Source organism: Bemisia tabaci, chromosome 3 (assembly GCF_918797505.1).
Source record: "Bemisia tabaci chromosome 3, PGI_BMITA_v3".
Classification (NCBI taxonomy): Eukaryota; Metazoa; Arthropoda; class Insecta; order Hemiptera; family Aleyrodidae; genus Bemisia; species Bemisia tabaci.
Window position 1 is genome coordinate 50,221,127 of NC_092795.1, and position 16,377 is coordinate 50,237,503.

Below are 16,377 nucleotides of genomic sequence, written 5' to 3' on the forward strand. Positions count from 1 at the left end.
CTGTCGATCTGTTTTTAAAGTAGCAACCCTGAATGCGAGATAATCATGCGTTGATCATCAACTCTATACATTAAAGGAAATGTTTCAATTTCATATTTAATTATCCTCATAAAGATTCTTTCCTATTGCCCGGTCGGATATAGGCTCCCCCATTATTAAACTTGGAAAAGTAGAAAAGTCGAATGGTTTGATTGCATAACTTGCGCGTTGAGACAGCTGTTGTAAAAATTCAAGGTTGCATGACCTCGAGCACAGGGTGTCCAAAATGAGTTCCCTAAGTTTTCAGTTGCTTCATAAACGTGCCCGTGTTGTATGCAATGTCGTCGTCCCTCTGACGTTATATAAAGGCGTATCTTAATTGCTACGTAAGCTTATTTTCCATGTAAATCAAAGCTTTTTGGGGCTCCTTTTGAAATGAAGATACGCCTTTACGTCAGAGGAGCGTCGATGTGGCGCACATGCAAACAAGAAACTCATTTTTCAGATTTTTTACCAAGATGGATTATCTTTGCACATTTTAAACTCGCCTCTTTACAAAAATGTTTGAAAGCCGAATTAATTGAAGAATTCCTTTTTATAGACGTTGCTATGCGTAAGGAAAGGTAAAATTAATATCATTATTGCTAGTATCTGGTTTAAATACGTATATTAGCTTGGAGACTTAAACGCAAGGTTAAGAGAATAGTCGACTACTCAGACAGTCGGCGATGCACGGCCCTAGCGGAAGGAGACTTATAAAAGAATCTGATTTTCTTATCTATGTGAGGAATATTCAATGAGAATGTCTAGAGTTGTTTTTATTCGTCCTCCATCAATAAGGGTACAATCGGAGTGAAGATTTTGAAACACCGCAAACGAGTTAATTACACGTTTTTGCAATTGTATTGTCAATTTATTTCAGGAAAAGCCTCAGCCATACTTCAAATGACTACATGTTTGAGATTACTGTCACCATAATGTATAAACTTGAGTAAATTCTTTCACCCAAACGTCGCTGCATTTATGATTTCTCATAAAAAAAGAAAAAGAAAAAAGTAACCGCGCACTCTATAAAAGAAACCATTCAATGGTTAGTATGATGATTTAAATTACATTGTATAATGCAAGAAAATCATTTCAGAATTTCCGGCTAAACTTCAGTTAAAAGTCAATTAAACTTCGTATCATCTCATAAAATCTTCATACCAAAGAAGCCATTCCATCTTTTCCACCCATTCGACTTTTCTTATCTCTCACCGATGACTGTCTCTGAAATGACACAATAAATCGTACCTGGTTTGTTCGTCGTAATGAATGTTAATTCTTGAGAAATGAAAATAATAAAAATTGCATAAGAATGCCCGCCCATCTCCGGCTCGGACAACGGCTTCAGCAGCGATGCCAAATCGCCCTGTATATTTTGACATTCTCATTGTAAGAACCGTAACAAATCGTTTATTTTTTTATGACAAACGGCGTCTCAGCGAACTCATTCGAGGCACAGGCGTGACCTTGCCAAACGGCTACTTGGTTCTTTCTCGGTAACAAACTCGAATTCCAGAGCAGCCGACACTTTCACCCAAGCTTCGGTGAAAAGTTTGCCCCCTCCTCAGCACCCCACCTCTTGGTTTTAGCTATCGCGATGTTGCCAAAATAGTTCTTGAAGTAAACTTGCAATATATTTGGATATTAAAAATTTGTCAGAGTTTTCCTATGACGGAATAATGGTGGGCCAAATTAATTTGTGGAAGGTAGATAATAGACGCGCTATTAACTCTCTAAGTTCATTTTATTTTATGGTCAGTTTTCAACGTCAAGTACCCCCAAAAAGGCATTTCATAAATAATAACCTTCACATATCCATTAGTAAATAATTCAGAATAATTTTAAAAAGGCGCAATGGTGCAATCGAAACTAATCTTCCAGAAAAGTTGGACATCGATGGCTAAGAAACGATACTGCCAAAAACTCTCCAATGAGCTGAGTGCCGCTGGTGAGGCGGTCAACGACTGAATTCAAAAAGCCTTCACTTCCTTGTGTATGCAATTTTTAGCTTGTCATAGTTCGTTTTCTTTTTTCTCTCGATCCCTCTTTCATAAAAGTACTCGTGGCAGGAAATCTGCGACGTCGCAAACTGACACAAGTAGTTTTGTACTTTCATCATGGGAATCCACATGAAATAAGTATCACATTGCCAACCATACTCTTGGCTGATTTTGGCGCCGGGTATAAGAGTAGTTGTACCAGTTAGAGGTACGGTTGAGTTTGCCGAAAGTGTGGTTGGATCATCCATACCTCTGGCTAGCCGTGGCGTGGCGTGTTTTGCGATACATCGATTGATCTGTCATTTAAACCTATGGAAAATTATCGATAGTCAAAGAGTTCGCAACAAACGCCTTAATAATTGATTCTTAACCGTAGTTTCAAATTTGGAAATATCGATAATCGATCATTCACGTCTCGCCACTGCTGGCTAGTGCAACTACTTCTATTGGCCTGGTTACACGCTCAAATTTCCGTCAAATTCCGATCAAAAGATGACCAAGATGGCGGTCGGGAGTTATCTAGATCGATCAGTAAAATTGATTAAAACAGCGTGTTGATTGAAATAAGCATGAAATAAGCACGGTTGTGTGGAAATCAGATGAAAGATGAGCCCCATAGCTCCATCATCTACCATCAAATTTTTGCAGGCCGCAGAAATTTGATGGTAGATGGTGCGCACCAGTCACCATTTGATCGGAAATTGATGGGAATTTGAGCGTGTAACCAGCACATAGATCTAGCGTCAAAATTAGGGAGGAGTATAGTTGGGTTTGTGATGCTTTATTTTTCGGTGTGACTTTTTGAAATGTGGCAACATTGCGCTGCAATATTCGTGTGCACCATGTGCGCAAATGCAGCAACGCGAGTAAACAAGGAAATTACGCTCCGTTTTTTACAACTTCTGGTGTGTGGCCGGGGCCGGACTCTCACGCCGCTTGAGGCTTGACCCAATGGATGGACCACCTGGCCAACCTGCGGCGCTCGCTGCGGAGCAAGCAAGTGGCCGCCATAAATCTGTCCTCAAGCCTCGCGCAATTAAACACATCTCACGAAAAATTAATGTCCGAGTACTCTCCAATAAGGTGGTAAACGGATGAAAAAGAATGTTGGTTGTTACTGTGTTCCTCATTATATAGGAGGATCCCCAGGAAATCTTTTAAGCAGTACTAGATTTCTAACAGTATTTATCATACATTTGGTTATGTAAGCCAGGTGGGTGATGAACACTGTCAGGATTATAATAGCGGCAGTGGCTACTAGATTTCTTTAGAAAATCATAAATTGAGGAATCTGGTAATCACTGATATTTTTTCCGTATCCGTGTGAAGTCTGAGCGGTCCTTGAAAATTTACCAAATTTTTATTTTATTTTAATATTTTTTTCATCGAAATTGAAGGGTAATAGTGAATATTGTTTCTAATATCGAAAACAAAGCATCCTAATGATTGGGCTCAATGATAAATGACATAGCCGTCCTTATTTACCATGAGCTTTCAAATTTTTTCGACTGTCCCGTTGAATATGTTAAGACAAGGGTAATGGCTCCTGTTTGAACTTGGATTCTTTTACTTGCAACTTTTAAATCAGATCTGGATCAAATATTCTGAGTGTATGTATAAATAGTAATAAACATTTACTTACCTACTTTATTTCAAAGCAATAGATCAATGTGTGCACTTGACAAACGCCTAAATTTGAAGAGGACCCTCTCGTGTAGTAAATTCAATCCGAATATTGCTCGGATCATCGAGTCTGTGAAGCTTTTTCTTTCCGTGCTAAAATTTTGAGATTTTTGTGATTATATGATGTAACTTTCTATGCCCGTTTTTTATGAGCCATGTTAAAACTCCTTAATTGCATTGGTTATGCAATGAGAGCGACTCAGGAGTCGAAATAGTTGTATGGCGTATTTTCTACCCTGTTGTGCGAAGCACTTAATGCGTGAATATTTTTAAAAAAGACTCCCTCGCCAATTTATATTAATCCTCTCAATGTAGACGTTTTTTGAGGATTCTCCCTCATCTGTTCCTCGGAGTTCTCGAAACGCTTCAAATCAGGGATATTAATGTACATGTGTAAGTGAGTATTTTTAAAATCTTGACAGTTAATGCATTATTCTTGTGAAGTCCTTTTAAAAAGTTTTTTCACTTAATGAATCCTCTTGAGCGGGGAGCCGCTTAATATTTGTGGAAAACAATATTTTAAATTATTTATTTGTTTTCCATTTTAAACAAACATCATGCATTCACCCTGTATTTTTTTTCTCATACTAGTTTTACCCATCTAATTCAAATTTCCATCACGCTTTCCTAAAATACAATACTTACATACTTCTTCACAAGTAACTTGTCATGTTAAATGATAAACCAGGGCATTTATCATTTTCTTTTCTTTTCTTTTTTTCTTTGGGATTGTTCAGCATTTTGGAAATAACCGTTGAAATCTTTGCTTCTAAAAATCTTGACACCATGACGGTGTGAATGAATTCAGATATGAAAAGTTTTTTTTTTTTTTTTTTTTTTTTTTTTTTTTTTTTATGTATAAAATTGATTTGAAAAATAACACACATATACATTATTGCAATCGATATAGAGATTTTAATTATTTTTATACGTAAAATGTACTTGCATGGTGACTGTTTTTTTTTTTTTTTTTTTTTTTTTTTTTTTTTTCAAATTCACTTCATTTTAAATTGAATGCGTTAACATTTCAAGTGACACTGATAACCACTGCCTCAGATTGAACAGGTGGATATCTCGGATTCGTCGTCGGATTATTTTTTTTGCTGATTCAGCACAATATCAAAGTTGTCTGTATTTCAAACTTTGGAATTATTTGGTTTGATGGATAACATACACTGTTTAATGGGTATTGCAGAAAATTCAGAATTTCACAATTCGTAAATGTGGCGTCAAAAATTTAGGAACGATTATTCAGTCCTTCTTAATTAAAAGCATAATTCATACCCTTCTTTTTTATAGCATTGATTTCTCAAATAATTTATCATTTTTCTTTTCCTTTCTATCGTGAAAGATTTTCTCCATAATATTATATTAAGAAAAAGGGGAGAATATGGTAAGAAAAACACATTCAGTTATATTTTTCTTATAAAATACTGACTAACAAGATAATTTATTTGTAAACAATTACAATTAATCGTTTGGTATATGATGAAATTTCAAGATATACCAACTTACTTCTAAGACTTAACAATGAGTATCTATTTACAAAATGATTTTTACACGTAGTTATCCTAATCTAATTTTTACAATGATGGCAATTGGTGAGACAGAATTCTGATTTGAAATTCTTTTTTGAAAATAAATGAGGATTATGACGCAATACGCGAGTGTGTCACGAAATCTTTTAAATTTCTTTAAATGTTAAGTAAATATAATCCATCACGAATTAATCATTAGATAGGGAGCGAAAATTTTTGGTAACTTCATCTAGGTTGATTTTATTATTTATGTGATTTTGGTTCGGCAACTTTAGTTTTTGTAGTTCTATTTTGATAGTAGCATATTGGGATTCCGGTGAAAGGAGAAAGCTAATTCTTGTAATAGCGTGATAATTCAGATGCATATCAAGAATGCTCTGATTTGATCACGTGACATGATTAAGCTCAATGAAGAGTTAACGTGAATGAAACAAATTCTCTCTGAGATTCACGGGTCGTCCATGGTTTTTTATGTGTATTGCTCCACGAATTACGGATTAGGTTCTTGTATATTGAGTAATATAAAACAATTTATTTGTCGTGAAACTCTGTAAGGTGATCAAACTGAATGTCTGGGAACTTTTTAAGGCGGATGCTGAAATTACCTGCACTCTAACTAAAAAAGTAAGATGCAAGCCATAATTTGAGCAATACTTGGATTCACGACACACGCTAAATATTTTCGTTGTGGTATTTGCATGAATTTGGGTCCCAAAATTACCGCATAATATTTAATGACTTAAGAACGATGAAGTGTTCTGAGTTATTACACTAATGTACGACTGCTGTTAGTTCTTGACCGCATCTAAAAATGTACGTATCTTCTTTTTTTGTCTTGGTAAAAAATATGCATCATTGGTAATTCAAAGAAAACATTAACAATATAAAAAACATCAGTCTACATGATACAAATCCTATCAGACTCGCTATCTTCGAAATACATACCGGTTTCATCAGCGTAACACGTCAATTTGAAGGTGAAGAAATCGACTCCTTCATGATATATCTCAAACTTGAATGAGTATCATTATTTTATTAAGTAACCCCGGCCATCTTTAAAATTTGTTTATTGCACAAAGTCTCAGGTTGGAGTTTTGGACGTAAGGTGTAAAATTAAGCGCAATATTTCATTCATACTTTGGTTCAGTACCTATTTATACAATCCGATCAAACAGGCACTCAAAGTCTACTCAGTTCTCCACCCACTTTTACTTGCCATGAAATTCGTAGCTCCTGAGCTTAAAAGGTCTTGCTTTAAGTAGTTACATTTACAGGTTGAAATGTTTGGTTGGAAATATAAGGACATGTCGATCAGCTGGGTGATTTAAGGTGAAACGCAATTAATAAATTGCATTTCCCTTGAAAATATTGCTAAAACTAACAGCAATATTCAAATACAACCCAAAAAATGTTATAAAACAAACATTTCAACCGTCTTCATTCGACTCAGAAGTTACGAGGGCTGGAGGTCATTAGTTATAGGTGTCATAACTGAGGAGGCATGCCTAAAATTGTCTTGTACGAAAGAGAGTCCCTAAAATTGCAAATTATGTCCTCGCAAAAAAGAATCAATCTGTCCATTGGCTAGATTCGTCCTCTGGTCGGGCGAGACGAAGAAGAAGTTAGGGGGAGCGGGTCCGCCGGCTGGGGCGGGCAGTCTTTGGGAGGCAGCGAATTTCGGCTCAGGCGGGAACCTCTGCACGCTGGCGAGCGGCTCCTGGTTGAACTTCTGTGGAGAGGGATCCAGCAGGGTTGGTGGTATCCTCTGGAGGGTGGCGGCCTTCTGCTGCTGCTGGTTGAAGAGGTTCGAAGACTGGCTCACCTGCTGAGCGTGCTGCTGCTGGAACAACTGCTGATTGAAGACAGGTACAGGTGGTTGCGGGGGGAACGGACCCCTAGGGAAGAAGTTGAGCTGCTGGGGGGCGGGTTGCGGGAACGGGGACGCCTTGGGGATCGACTGGAAGAGCACGGTCTGGTACTGACCGGTGGCGGGGTCGAAGACCAACTCCGTCGAGTAGAGCGGGTTGCTGCCTGCCGGTTTGCCAGGGGCCTGGGGTTTCGGTCCACCGACGACATTGTTCTCAAGCTGGAAGTTCTTGAAGTTGGAGTCGAAGTTGGGTGACGGGGTGGTAGGAGAGGGGGAGGACCCGATCGTGGACTTGGTTTGGAAGAATTGTGGTTGAGGTTCGCTGTGGAGGAGCTGCGGACGGAAGGTAGTGGCAGGGAGTTCAGGGGTGGTGGGTCGTAGGATACGGACGGAGGAGCGGACGGGTTGGGGTTGGGTGGGGGCGGGGGTGGTGGGCTTAGGCCTGGCGGCGCGGAGGATGGCGGGCTGGATGTCGTCGTCGATCTGGTTGAACCCGGGGAAGGGACGGACGTAACCAGGGCGGGGGGCCGGCGTGGGGGCGTTCTCCTGTTCTTCAGCGGGGTTGTAGTCCGCCTGGAAGAGGGTCGTCGTGGGTCTCTTCTTCAGCGGGCGGATCGGCCGCTGGGGGATGTTCTCGGGGATGTTCTCGCGTTCACCACTCGCCTGATTGGAGTTGAGCTCTTCATCCTCTTGGTTGACGGCGTTCGGGTCGCAAGGGTTGCCGGAGACGTAGGTGAACTCTCGTTTGTTACCGTCGGGGTCGATGTAGCCGTATTTGCCGCGGACGACGCAATCCGTGCCACGGGTCTCCTCTTTGAAGGAACCGTCAGCGGCTTCGTATCCGAAGGTGAAGGATCCGTCGTCGTTGAGTTTGTTGTAGTTGCGGATGGTTTGGACGGGCGGTGCGCGCGGCTCGGACTTGGAGCGCGGCGTGGGGAGGGAGGCGGGCGCCGGCCGGAGCTGGGCGCGGGCGTACTGCTGCCGGCTCACGAGTTGGGGTTGTTCTTCCTCCTCCGACTCCTCTTGGGCGGCGGCGTAGTACTCAGCCCGGAGTTGGGGGGCCGCCGTCGGTTCGGACTGTTCCGGCTCTGAGGGACGCACTCTCACGCGGCGGCTCTGCGCGATGACAGAGAGCACGCTCAAAGACAGGATCTGAAACACAAATTCAAAATGTCTATGAGTGGTCGGCTAGCTTTTGATAGGTTCTGGAATTGGAGAGTTTCATCATGCACAGAGTAAAAAGCGTTCCCAGATAAGACATAATATTTTTACAATATTGGGCAAATATTGTCAGTACTGTCGCAATATTTACACAATACTGACAATATTTTGATAATATTATAATCAAAATTATTTCTTTAGAAAATATTTAAAGAATCATCATTTAGTATTTTTAAAAATAATATGTTTACCCAAAACATCATAAAAATATTTTCAAAATATTTGTATTTCAATACTGTAAAAATTTATATCGTGAGAGTATTTTTAAAATATCAGTACATATAATATTTATATTCAAAATATTTATTATATATTTTAAAAACATTTTAAAAGACAGTAATGCATTGGTAAGTATTTTCAAAATATTTTGAAAATATTTTAAACAATAATACTGCTATTCAAAATATTTTTAAAATATTTTCAATATCCTAATCGGTATAAGTCATCATACTAAATGCCTGCCCATAACGAAAAGTATTAAACATAATAAGGCTTAGATTTAAGACGTAGCTCAAATGTGTTCTTTCTGAACAATTAGCCATTATTTTCAACCTTATTATTCATAAAGGTTATTGCAGTTGTTGTCAAATTTAATATAATATAATATAATATATATTTTTTTGCCTCCCAAGAAATTGTTGAATTTCCACCTCCTTGAGGTCATTTTCAATGTATTTGCGCGTGATCTCAGTTTATTTCTTTTTTTGTTTCGTTTGTAGTTCATGTACTGTTGTGAATATTATCATTGAATGAGAATGTTATCATTCATTCACATCTGGTTGTTTATTTTTTATTTTTCAAATTTCAAATGAAACATTTAAATTCAACTGAAGAAGAAATTCTTGATCTCGTGTGCTTATTGGTCTCCTGTAGAACTTGCACTTAGTAGCTGTGCAGCTGTGAGATTATGGCAATCGCACCTGCATAGTCTTTATGAGGAAGACATCAAACTGCAATCAAATGCAAAATGCATCTCAGAATGTCGATGAAAAATTTAAAGAGAAAAAAATAAATAAAATAATAGAATGGTGGAAATAATAGAATAACAGAGACAAAAGAAGATAAATAAAATGAAGTAAATCAAATTAATGATAAAATGAAGTCAAAGACTAAACTGAAGTAAAACATCAGAGGGAGCAAGGAGATGAAGTAAAAAAACTGAGATGAAGAAAAAAATAAAGTATAAGGGAAAAAACTAAATGAGGTTAAAGAATAGAATGAATTTAAAGAATTAACCGAAGTCAAAAAAATTATGATGAAGTATTAAAATAAATTACAGTAAAACAAAACAAAGTAAAGGAATAAGAAGTAAATAATTAAAGAAAAAAATGAAGTGCTTGAAAAAAAAAATAGAGTGAAGAAAAAAATAGAGTCAGCAAGGAAATAAAACAAAGTAAAACGATAAAATAAATTTAAAAAATATAGTAAAGTAAAAAGTAAAATAAACACACGGCCAAATCCAGGCAGATGGAAAATATCCTAGTTGCCCGTCCAACTCGACGTTAAATACCGGTTTTAAGTCACTAAAATCCATCGTCTAGTGAAGCTCAATCGGTAGGGTCGTCGGTTAGTGTTAGGTAGGTCCCGGGTTCAATCCCCAAGGTGGATGAAAAATTTCTAATCTGCAAAATCGATTCAATAACATCCCAGTGGTTTCATTATTTTTATTTTTCATGGTTTCTGAAATTATTTCCACAATTAACCCTTTTCCACCATCCCCTAGCTGCGAACCCCTAAATTGATTCAATATTGGTGTAGTATTGTCTCAATATTGATATCCAAATACTTTCCCTTTGAAGTACTGGCACAGTATTCTCAGCCAAAGTATTGGCACAGTATTTATGCCAAAAGGAAAGATGGTGTACGATTTTAACATTGGCTCAATATTTAACTAATATTGGCCCAATGTTTGCATAAATACCAAAACAGTATTGTTTAAATATTGGCTAAATATTCCTGTCTTATCTGGGTTGGTTACGCGAATCGAACTCGCCATGTCATAGCGCAGTAAATGGCCCACCAAAGTTTCCAGTTCGGGTAACTGATAATTGGACGTATTTCTGTCAAACGGAACTAAGCGCCAAATTGAGTTCCTTTTGAGGATTTCAGAATGCCGGATAGCACGTTCTGTCAAACGGAACTAAGCGCCATGGAAAATCATTGCGAGTATAGGACGGAACGGTGCGGTGGCGTTTGCGGATTCTATGAATCGGGTGGCGTTTGCGGATTCTCATATTTTGACGGTGGCGATTGCGGACAGGCGGACCAGGGCCGGTGGACTTTGCGGACCAGAGAATTTCGGCGGTGGCGATTGCGGACGGAGGGGTAGGCACGTACATATGCTGCCCCCCACTCCTGCGCTGTATATTAAAGAGAAAAATTACCGGAGAGGCTCTGGATTCCTTTTCGTGGATGTAGAATGAAAAAAATATTAGTATTAAACATTAGTATTATATTAGTATAAAAACATATGAGCAGTGAACATACAGTAAATTTTTAAATCAGAAATCGCAAGAAACTGAAAAATCGTCAGTTTCAGTCCATTTTTAGGATGAAAAATATGTTGCAAATTCTAGTCCAAAATTACTGAAAGTCAAAAAATTAAAACGTGTTTTCATTTTTCTTATGTAATTTTTTGACTTTCAGTAATTTTGGAATAGAATTTACAACATATTTTTCATCCTAAAAATGGACTGAAACTGACGATTTTTCAGTTTCTTGCGATTTCTGATATGCCTTTTTTTAAAAATTTACTGTATGTTCACTGCTCATATGTTTTTATACTAATATCATACTAATGTTTAATACTAATATTTTTTTCATTCTACATCCACGAAAAGGAATCCAGAGCCTCTCCGGTAATTTTTCTCTTTAATATACAACGCAGGGGTGGGGGGCAGCATATGTACGTGCCTACCCCTCCGTCCGCAATCGCCACCGCCGAAATTCTCTGGTCCGCAAAGTCCACCGGCCCTGTTCCGCCTGTCCGCAATCGCCACCGTCAAAATATGAGAATCCGCAAACGCCACCCGATTCATAGAATCCGCAAACGCCACGTCCGCAAACGCCACCGCACCGGACGGAACGAGCTTCGCGTTCCGCAACACCCGCCAATCCAAGCCCCCCTCTCCTTTCCTCCCCCTATGGTGCTTAGTTCCGTTTGATAGAAATACGTCTAATTCACAGTTATCGCGGAAAAAAGAGCAAAGGTGTGGATGATATGGACATTTCCAATTAATTGTGGGAGTACCCCGATGAATTGTGATAGTAACCCAATGAATTAGGTTAGTAACCCAAATTTTGCGGTACTACCGCACTAAATTGGAAATGCCCATGTCATCGAACAAAATGAGGTGATATCACAATTTTAGGGGATAGTCCTAACATTTTTCCCCCATGATGGCAACCGAACTTCAGTTCAGAGGACTGAAGTTTTTTGTAAAGAATTAAAGTGTCATTGTGACTGATAAAAACTTCAATTATCTGAACTGAAAATTTCAGCGGAGCATGTGAGCTGAAGTTTTTTTTTTCAGGCGTGTGTATAATGAAATGCAAATTTTGTTAAATTGTGTTTGATACGAATGGTTTCACATCACTTATGGATTAGTTAATAAAAATTAGATGGACCCAAACGCCAAGTTCTCGCGAATTGACGGAGACACTTATTCGTCGAGTGTTTTTGATCGTCGTGTGAGTCATACGTTATCCATTTCAAAAAATACCCCATCATTTGCATACCTAAGTGCGCCAGTAGGATATTGCACAATTCAAACAGCTGACTCAGCTTTTAAAAAGCAATCCAAGTGAAAGAATCGAAGGAAGAGACAATTGCACAGGTGTGGCGAGCATAGAGATCAAGATGTTGATCAAAAATCCCGCACAGCAGTAGGTCCGCAAACAGCGTGATCAAATCTGCGCTAAAATCTTCCTTTCAATCATCATTTTCAGCAGAAATGTAAGGTATTATCCAATATTTGGCAACACTGTCGCAAACCACGACCCATATGCGCACGCATATCCCGAATGCCTACGCGTTGAACTAGTTACAGAGGCGACTAAAATATTGCAGATGACATAATACAATTTTTAATACTTTGCCACCACCTCATAACGGAGGTAGTCTACCCATAAAGCTTCTTTTATCACACCTCATTCATGGCGGGTGCCGTGTGTGCGGTGTTGCCAGCTCATAAAGGGTGAGGAATTCATTTCAGGGATCTTGGCGGGGAGGGTTAATCCCCGGCTCTGTTATCAGTTATTAGTACTTAAGTTTAGGGCAAATAAGAAAAATGAAGGGACATAAATATGTATCATGCTTCAAAGATGTCAACTTTCATGCACCACCGATGCAAATGTGCAGTCATGAGGGTATCAGATAAAATTTGCCTATTCACTGATTCAGGCTTGGAGTTGCAATTGGGGGGGAGGCAATTCTGAATTAAATCAAATCAACAGGAGGTAGATGTATGCCTTAAAATTCAGTTTTGGATTTAATTAACTCTATGATAATAACAAACAAACGAAAAAAAAAAAAATAAGCCGAATAATTCAATCAATCAACAGTCGTTAAAGATCCATGACCTTTTCGAATTAATTGACTTGAACCTTTAATCGTTTGCTCTTGAAGCACAAATCTACCTAACTAGCACGTCGTTCTTACAGCGTTTCTGTGCGTTCTGCGACACCCAACCGCCACTGATAGCGATCCTGTCCGAGCTCATCCGGCAAATCGCATCCCCCCAATCCAGAGCCTTTTTACACAACCTATCTGGCATCCTTTGTACATGCCCATACCAGACAAGCTGTTTCGTGAAAATGTCATGCACTATGTTATTTTCAACGTCCATACTTGATTTGATTGATTATTTTGAATACAACCCGAGTAAAACTTAAAATCAGTCTTACATTGAGGTGGTAGCGGTGAATGGAATTATTTACCCTGGATTCTTCTCAACTCTCACTTTAGACATAAAGTTCCCAACTAGACACTTAGAGCCAACAAGACATTTGATTCAAAAGCCCGAGCTGCGGATGGTCGTTGAACATGCAAAATGATCAGCGTCTGTTAATGGTCTACCGATCGAGACCGAGAAAGCACGACATTGTAATACAGGAAAGTATCCGCTACAATGTAGGGTCCGAAGACGCTTGCAATATGCAATAAGCGAGAAGTCACCGGCTGACAACGAAGTTATTAAATCAGGACTGGTTCATTCTCGGAGGCTAGCGAACCAAACAGGCTTCAGTTATGATAATTGTCCGTCTGTCGTCAACTCTCGCGTGCCGTCCTCTTACTGGGACACATCACGTCAATCACGTCCAGTGTCGCGTCGCGCCGTCAGCTTTGCAGCTTGCTCCGGACTCGAAAGAGCAACGGACAAGGTCTGAATTGAATCGCCACAATGCGTGTTTTCTCTTCGAATTTTCATGCGAGAAACGCTTTGCACAAAGGAGAGACTGTTCAAGTCAAACATTTGATGGACAGACGAAGCGACGGAATCCCATAAGACAGTTTGTATACGACTGATTCCCATCGGCAACTAATCAGTGTAACTTTTCGTTAAATGGTATGAAAATAATAACGCTGGAAGTGGAGCGACGTCTCATCAATTGATAAAACTCGCGTGTATTCGCCGATATTTTTCCGCCTCCATTATTATCGATAGCGACCTAAATTTTTCAGCGAGCTGCCCGCGAAACGCTTTTCCGATACTCTATTTCAAACAAATGACCACTGACTTCGCGAATATCGATGACAGGGCCCCTTGGAAGCTCGGTAGGAAAGTGGCACGCGCCACAATTGTAAAACCACGCGGATGCATCTATTTCGACACGTAGGAGCTGTTTCTGCCTACGTATTGAAATGAAGGAGAAACTCGCACGATGTCACTGAAGTGAATCTAATCGAGCAACTGAGTTTACTTTGCCCTCATCAGGCAGGAATAAATGCGCATCAGAAGAGAATGATTTACATGTTTTACACTCCTGATGGACCATACTTCTATATCATACAATGGAAGCGTCAGTAGTGGTGTATGCTTTAATGGACCACTAGACAAGGTACGAATTGCAGCATTTCAAACATGTTTCTGAATCAAAATTTCACGTAAAACACAATGCGCACAACGAAAATTACCAAAATCTACTCCTTGCGAAGATAATTAATGATTCTTGATGCGTGAATTTAAAGCACCCGCTCATGAAAACTCGATGCTCTACGTGATTCATATCGCGCGCTAAACTTTATCATGACAGTCTCTGCGATATAAAATTCTGGCAACCTCAATCTTGACGCTTTGGCTCAGATATAGCAAATTGCTTATAGTTTGAACAACACACGGTGGGAAATGAACATTGCTCGTTTGAGAAGCTCGCTGAAACCGTTGTAGTGCTCGATTTGACTCACGTAGAGCTTTGAGTTTCTTGTGAGCGAGCAGTTCAAATTCTTCGTAACAAATGTGAAATAAAATTGTTTAAATCCTCGTAAGGAGTTGATTCCACTAATTTCCGTTGTGCGAATCGTGTTCTCTGTGAAATTCTGGTTAAGAAACCAGTACCAGATTGCTTAAATTCGTACCTTGTCTAGTGGTCCATTGTCACATGGAAAGAATGACTATTTTTCTTGGGTTGTTGACTTCAAAAGTAATTTTTCGGAGAACTCCAAATCTTGGTAACCAGAAAAGAACTCGATTCAACTTAGTCGCAATTCTAACAAGTTGGCATCCCTGTTCTTCTTCCATTTAAATGTGTGTAAAACAATCAATTCCAAGTTGCTACAAAAAAAAAAAAAAAAAAAAAAAAAAAAAAAAAAAAGCGAGGTGGTCTGTCTTACTTGGAATCGATATTTCTAATGGATTTGAATGAAGAAAGACAGAAATCGCCACTGATTTCACTTTCAGTGGCATTGAAAGCTGACATCCTGCAAGAAATCCACATTTTACAACCGAAAAAGAAATGTTATCATGGGGTTTTCAATTCACGGCGTCATCCTACAACAAACATGCAAGAGCCAGAAAACTGGGTCACATTATTTTGAACCAAGATTAGACTTTGAAGAAAGGTCAAGGTACCCACACCGCATCGATGCTTGTTGAACTGGAACGTAGGTTCAAACTAAATGCCGCTGCGGTGAACTTTGAGGTTTTTAAAGCATTCGGAGAATGCGCCAACTGTAAGGCGGCTTCGGGTTATAGGTTAAGCATGCGCTGTCGCGCCGCATTCCAGCTGGCCGTGCTCGCAATATTCTTTGGTAAATTGGCCGTATTATGCTGAAAGGAACTATGTGAAAATTAGTGAAATAAAAAAAAAAATCTATGAGACACACAAAGCCCGTTACAATACTTTCTTTTGACTTAATTTGTTTGTGCATGGTTCCTTGGCATGAATATATCCATTATCCAATCGGACGTAATTTAGGAAAAAAAATGATATGTGTATTCTCACTGAGGATGCATATAGCTTTTAGCATTAGAGGGCACTAGATCAAAGCTACCTAATGTCCAAGTGCAGATTTAGCATTAAGATGTTTTGCGCTGTTCAGAGGGTTGATTATTGTTCCAGGTGACGAGATCAGAACTGCGAGAGTCTAAATACACGGCAACACAGCAAAGTTTTGGTCAAAAATTCATTTACTCAGAAACCGTTGTATTTTTCCTCCTCCTTTTTTTGCATTGCCAATGACACTTTTTCATGATTTAGCAAGTATTCTTCGATTCTTGATATTAAAAAAGCGCGCAGCCGTCGACAAATAAAGAAATGTACATTGTTAGATAGAACTTTGCTTTATTGAAATTTAATTAAGCCCATATGGCTCCATCGCCTTCCAATGGACGCTGCAATTTCCAGTATTTCTGGAATTTTAGAAACTAAAGGTTAATTTTTTTTTTTTTTTAGGTTTTATTGATTCTCCGCATTGACACAGTCTGCCTATCTGAAAATAGTTTTGTTTGACTTGATTCGCTCAATATTTCGAGTACTGGTCCGGTCACTAATAAACTCTGAGACAAATCAGTTTTGTTGCACACTGTGCGTCGGTCCATGGGCA

At 39.1% G+C, this 16,377-nt stretch overlaps 1 protein-coding gene across 1 annotated transcript in view; it reads right to left on the minus strand.

Moving 5' to 3' along the window:
- Nucleotides 1-5,124: 5,124 nt before the first annotated feature.
- The window catches only part of LOC109030717 (uncharacterized), a 38,253-nt gene continuing 27,000 nt past the window's right edge, over nucleotides 5,125-16,377 (minus strand). The window contains exon 2 of the mRNA XM_019041812.2: nucleotides 5,125-8,264. Coding sequence (XP_018897357.2) covers nucleotides 6,780-8,264 — 1,485 coding nt within the window. The 3' untranslated portion in view covers nucleotides 5,125-6,779. The remainder of the gene's footprint in view (nucleotides 8,265-16,377) is intronic.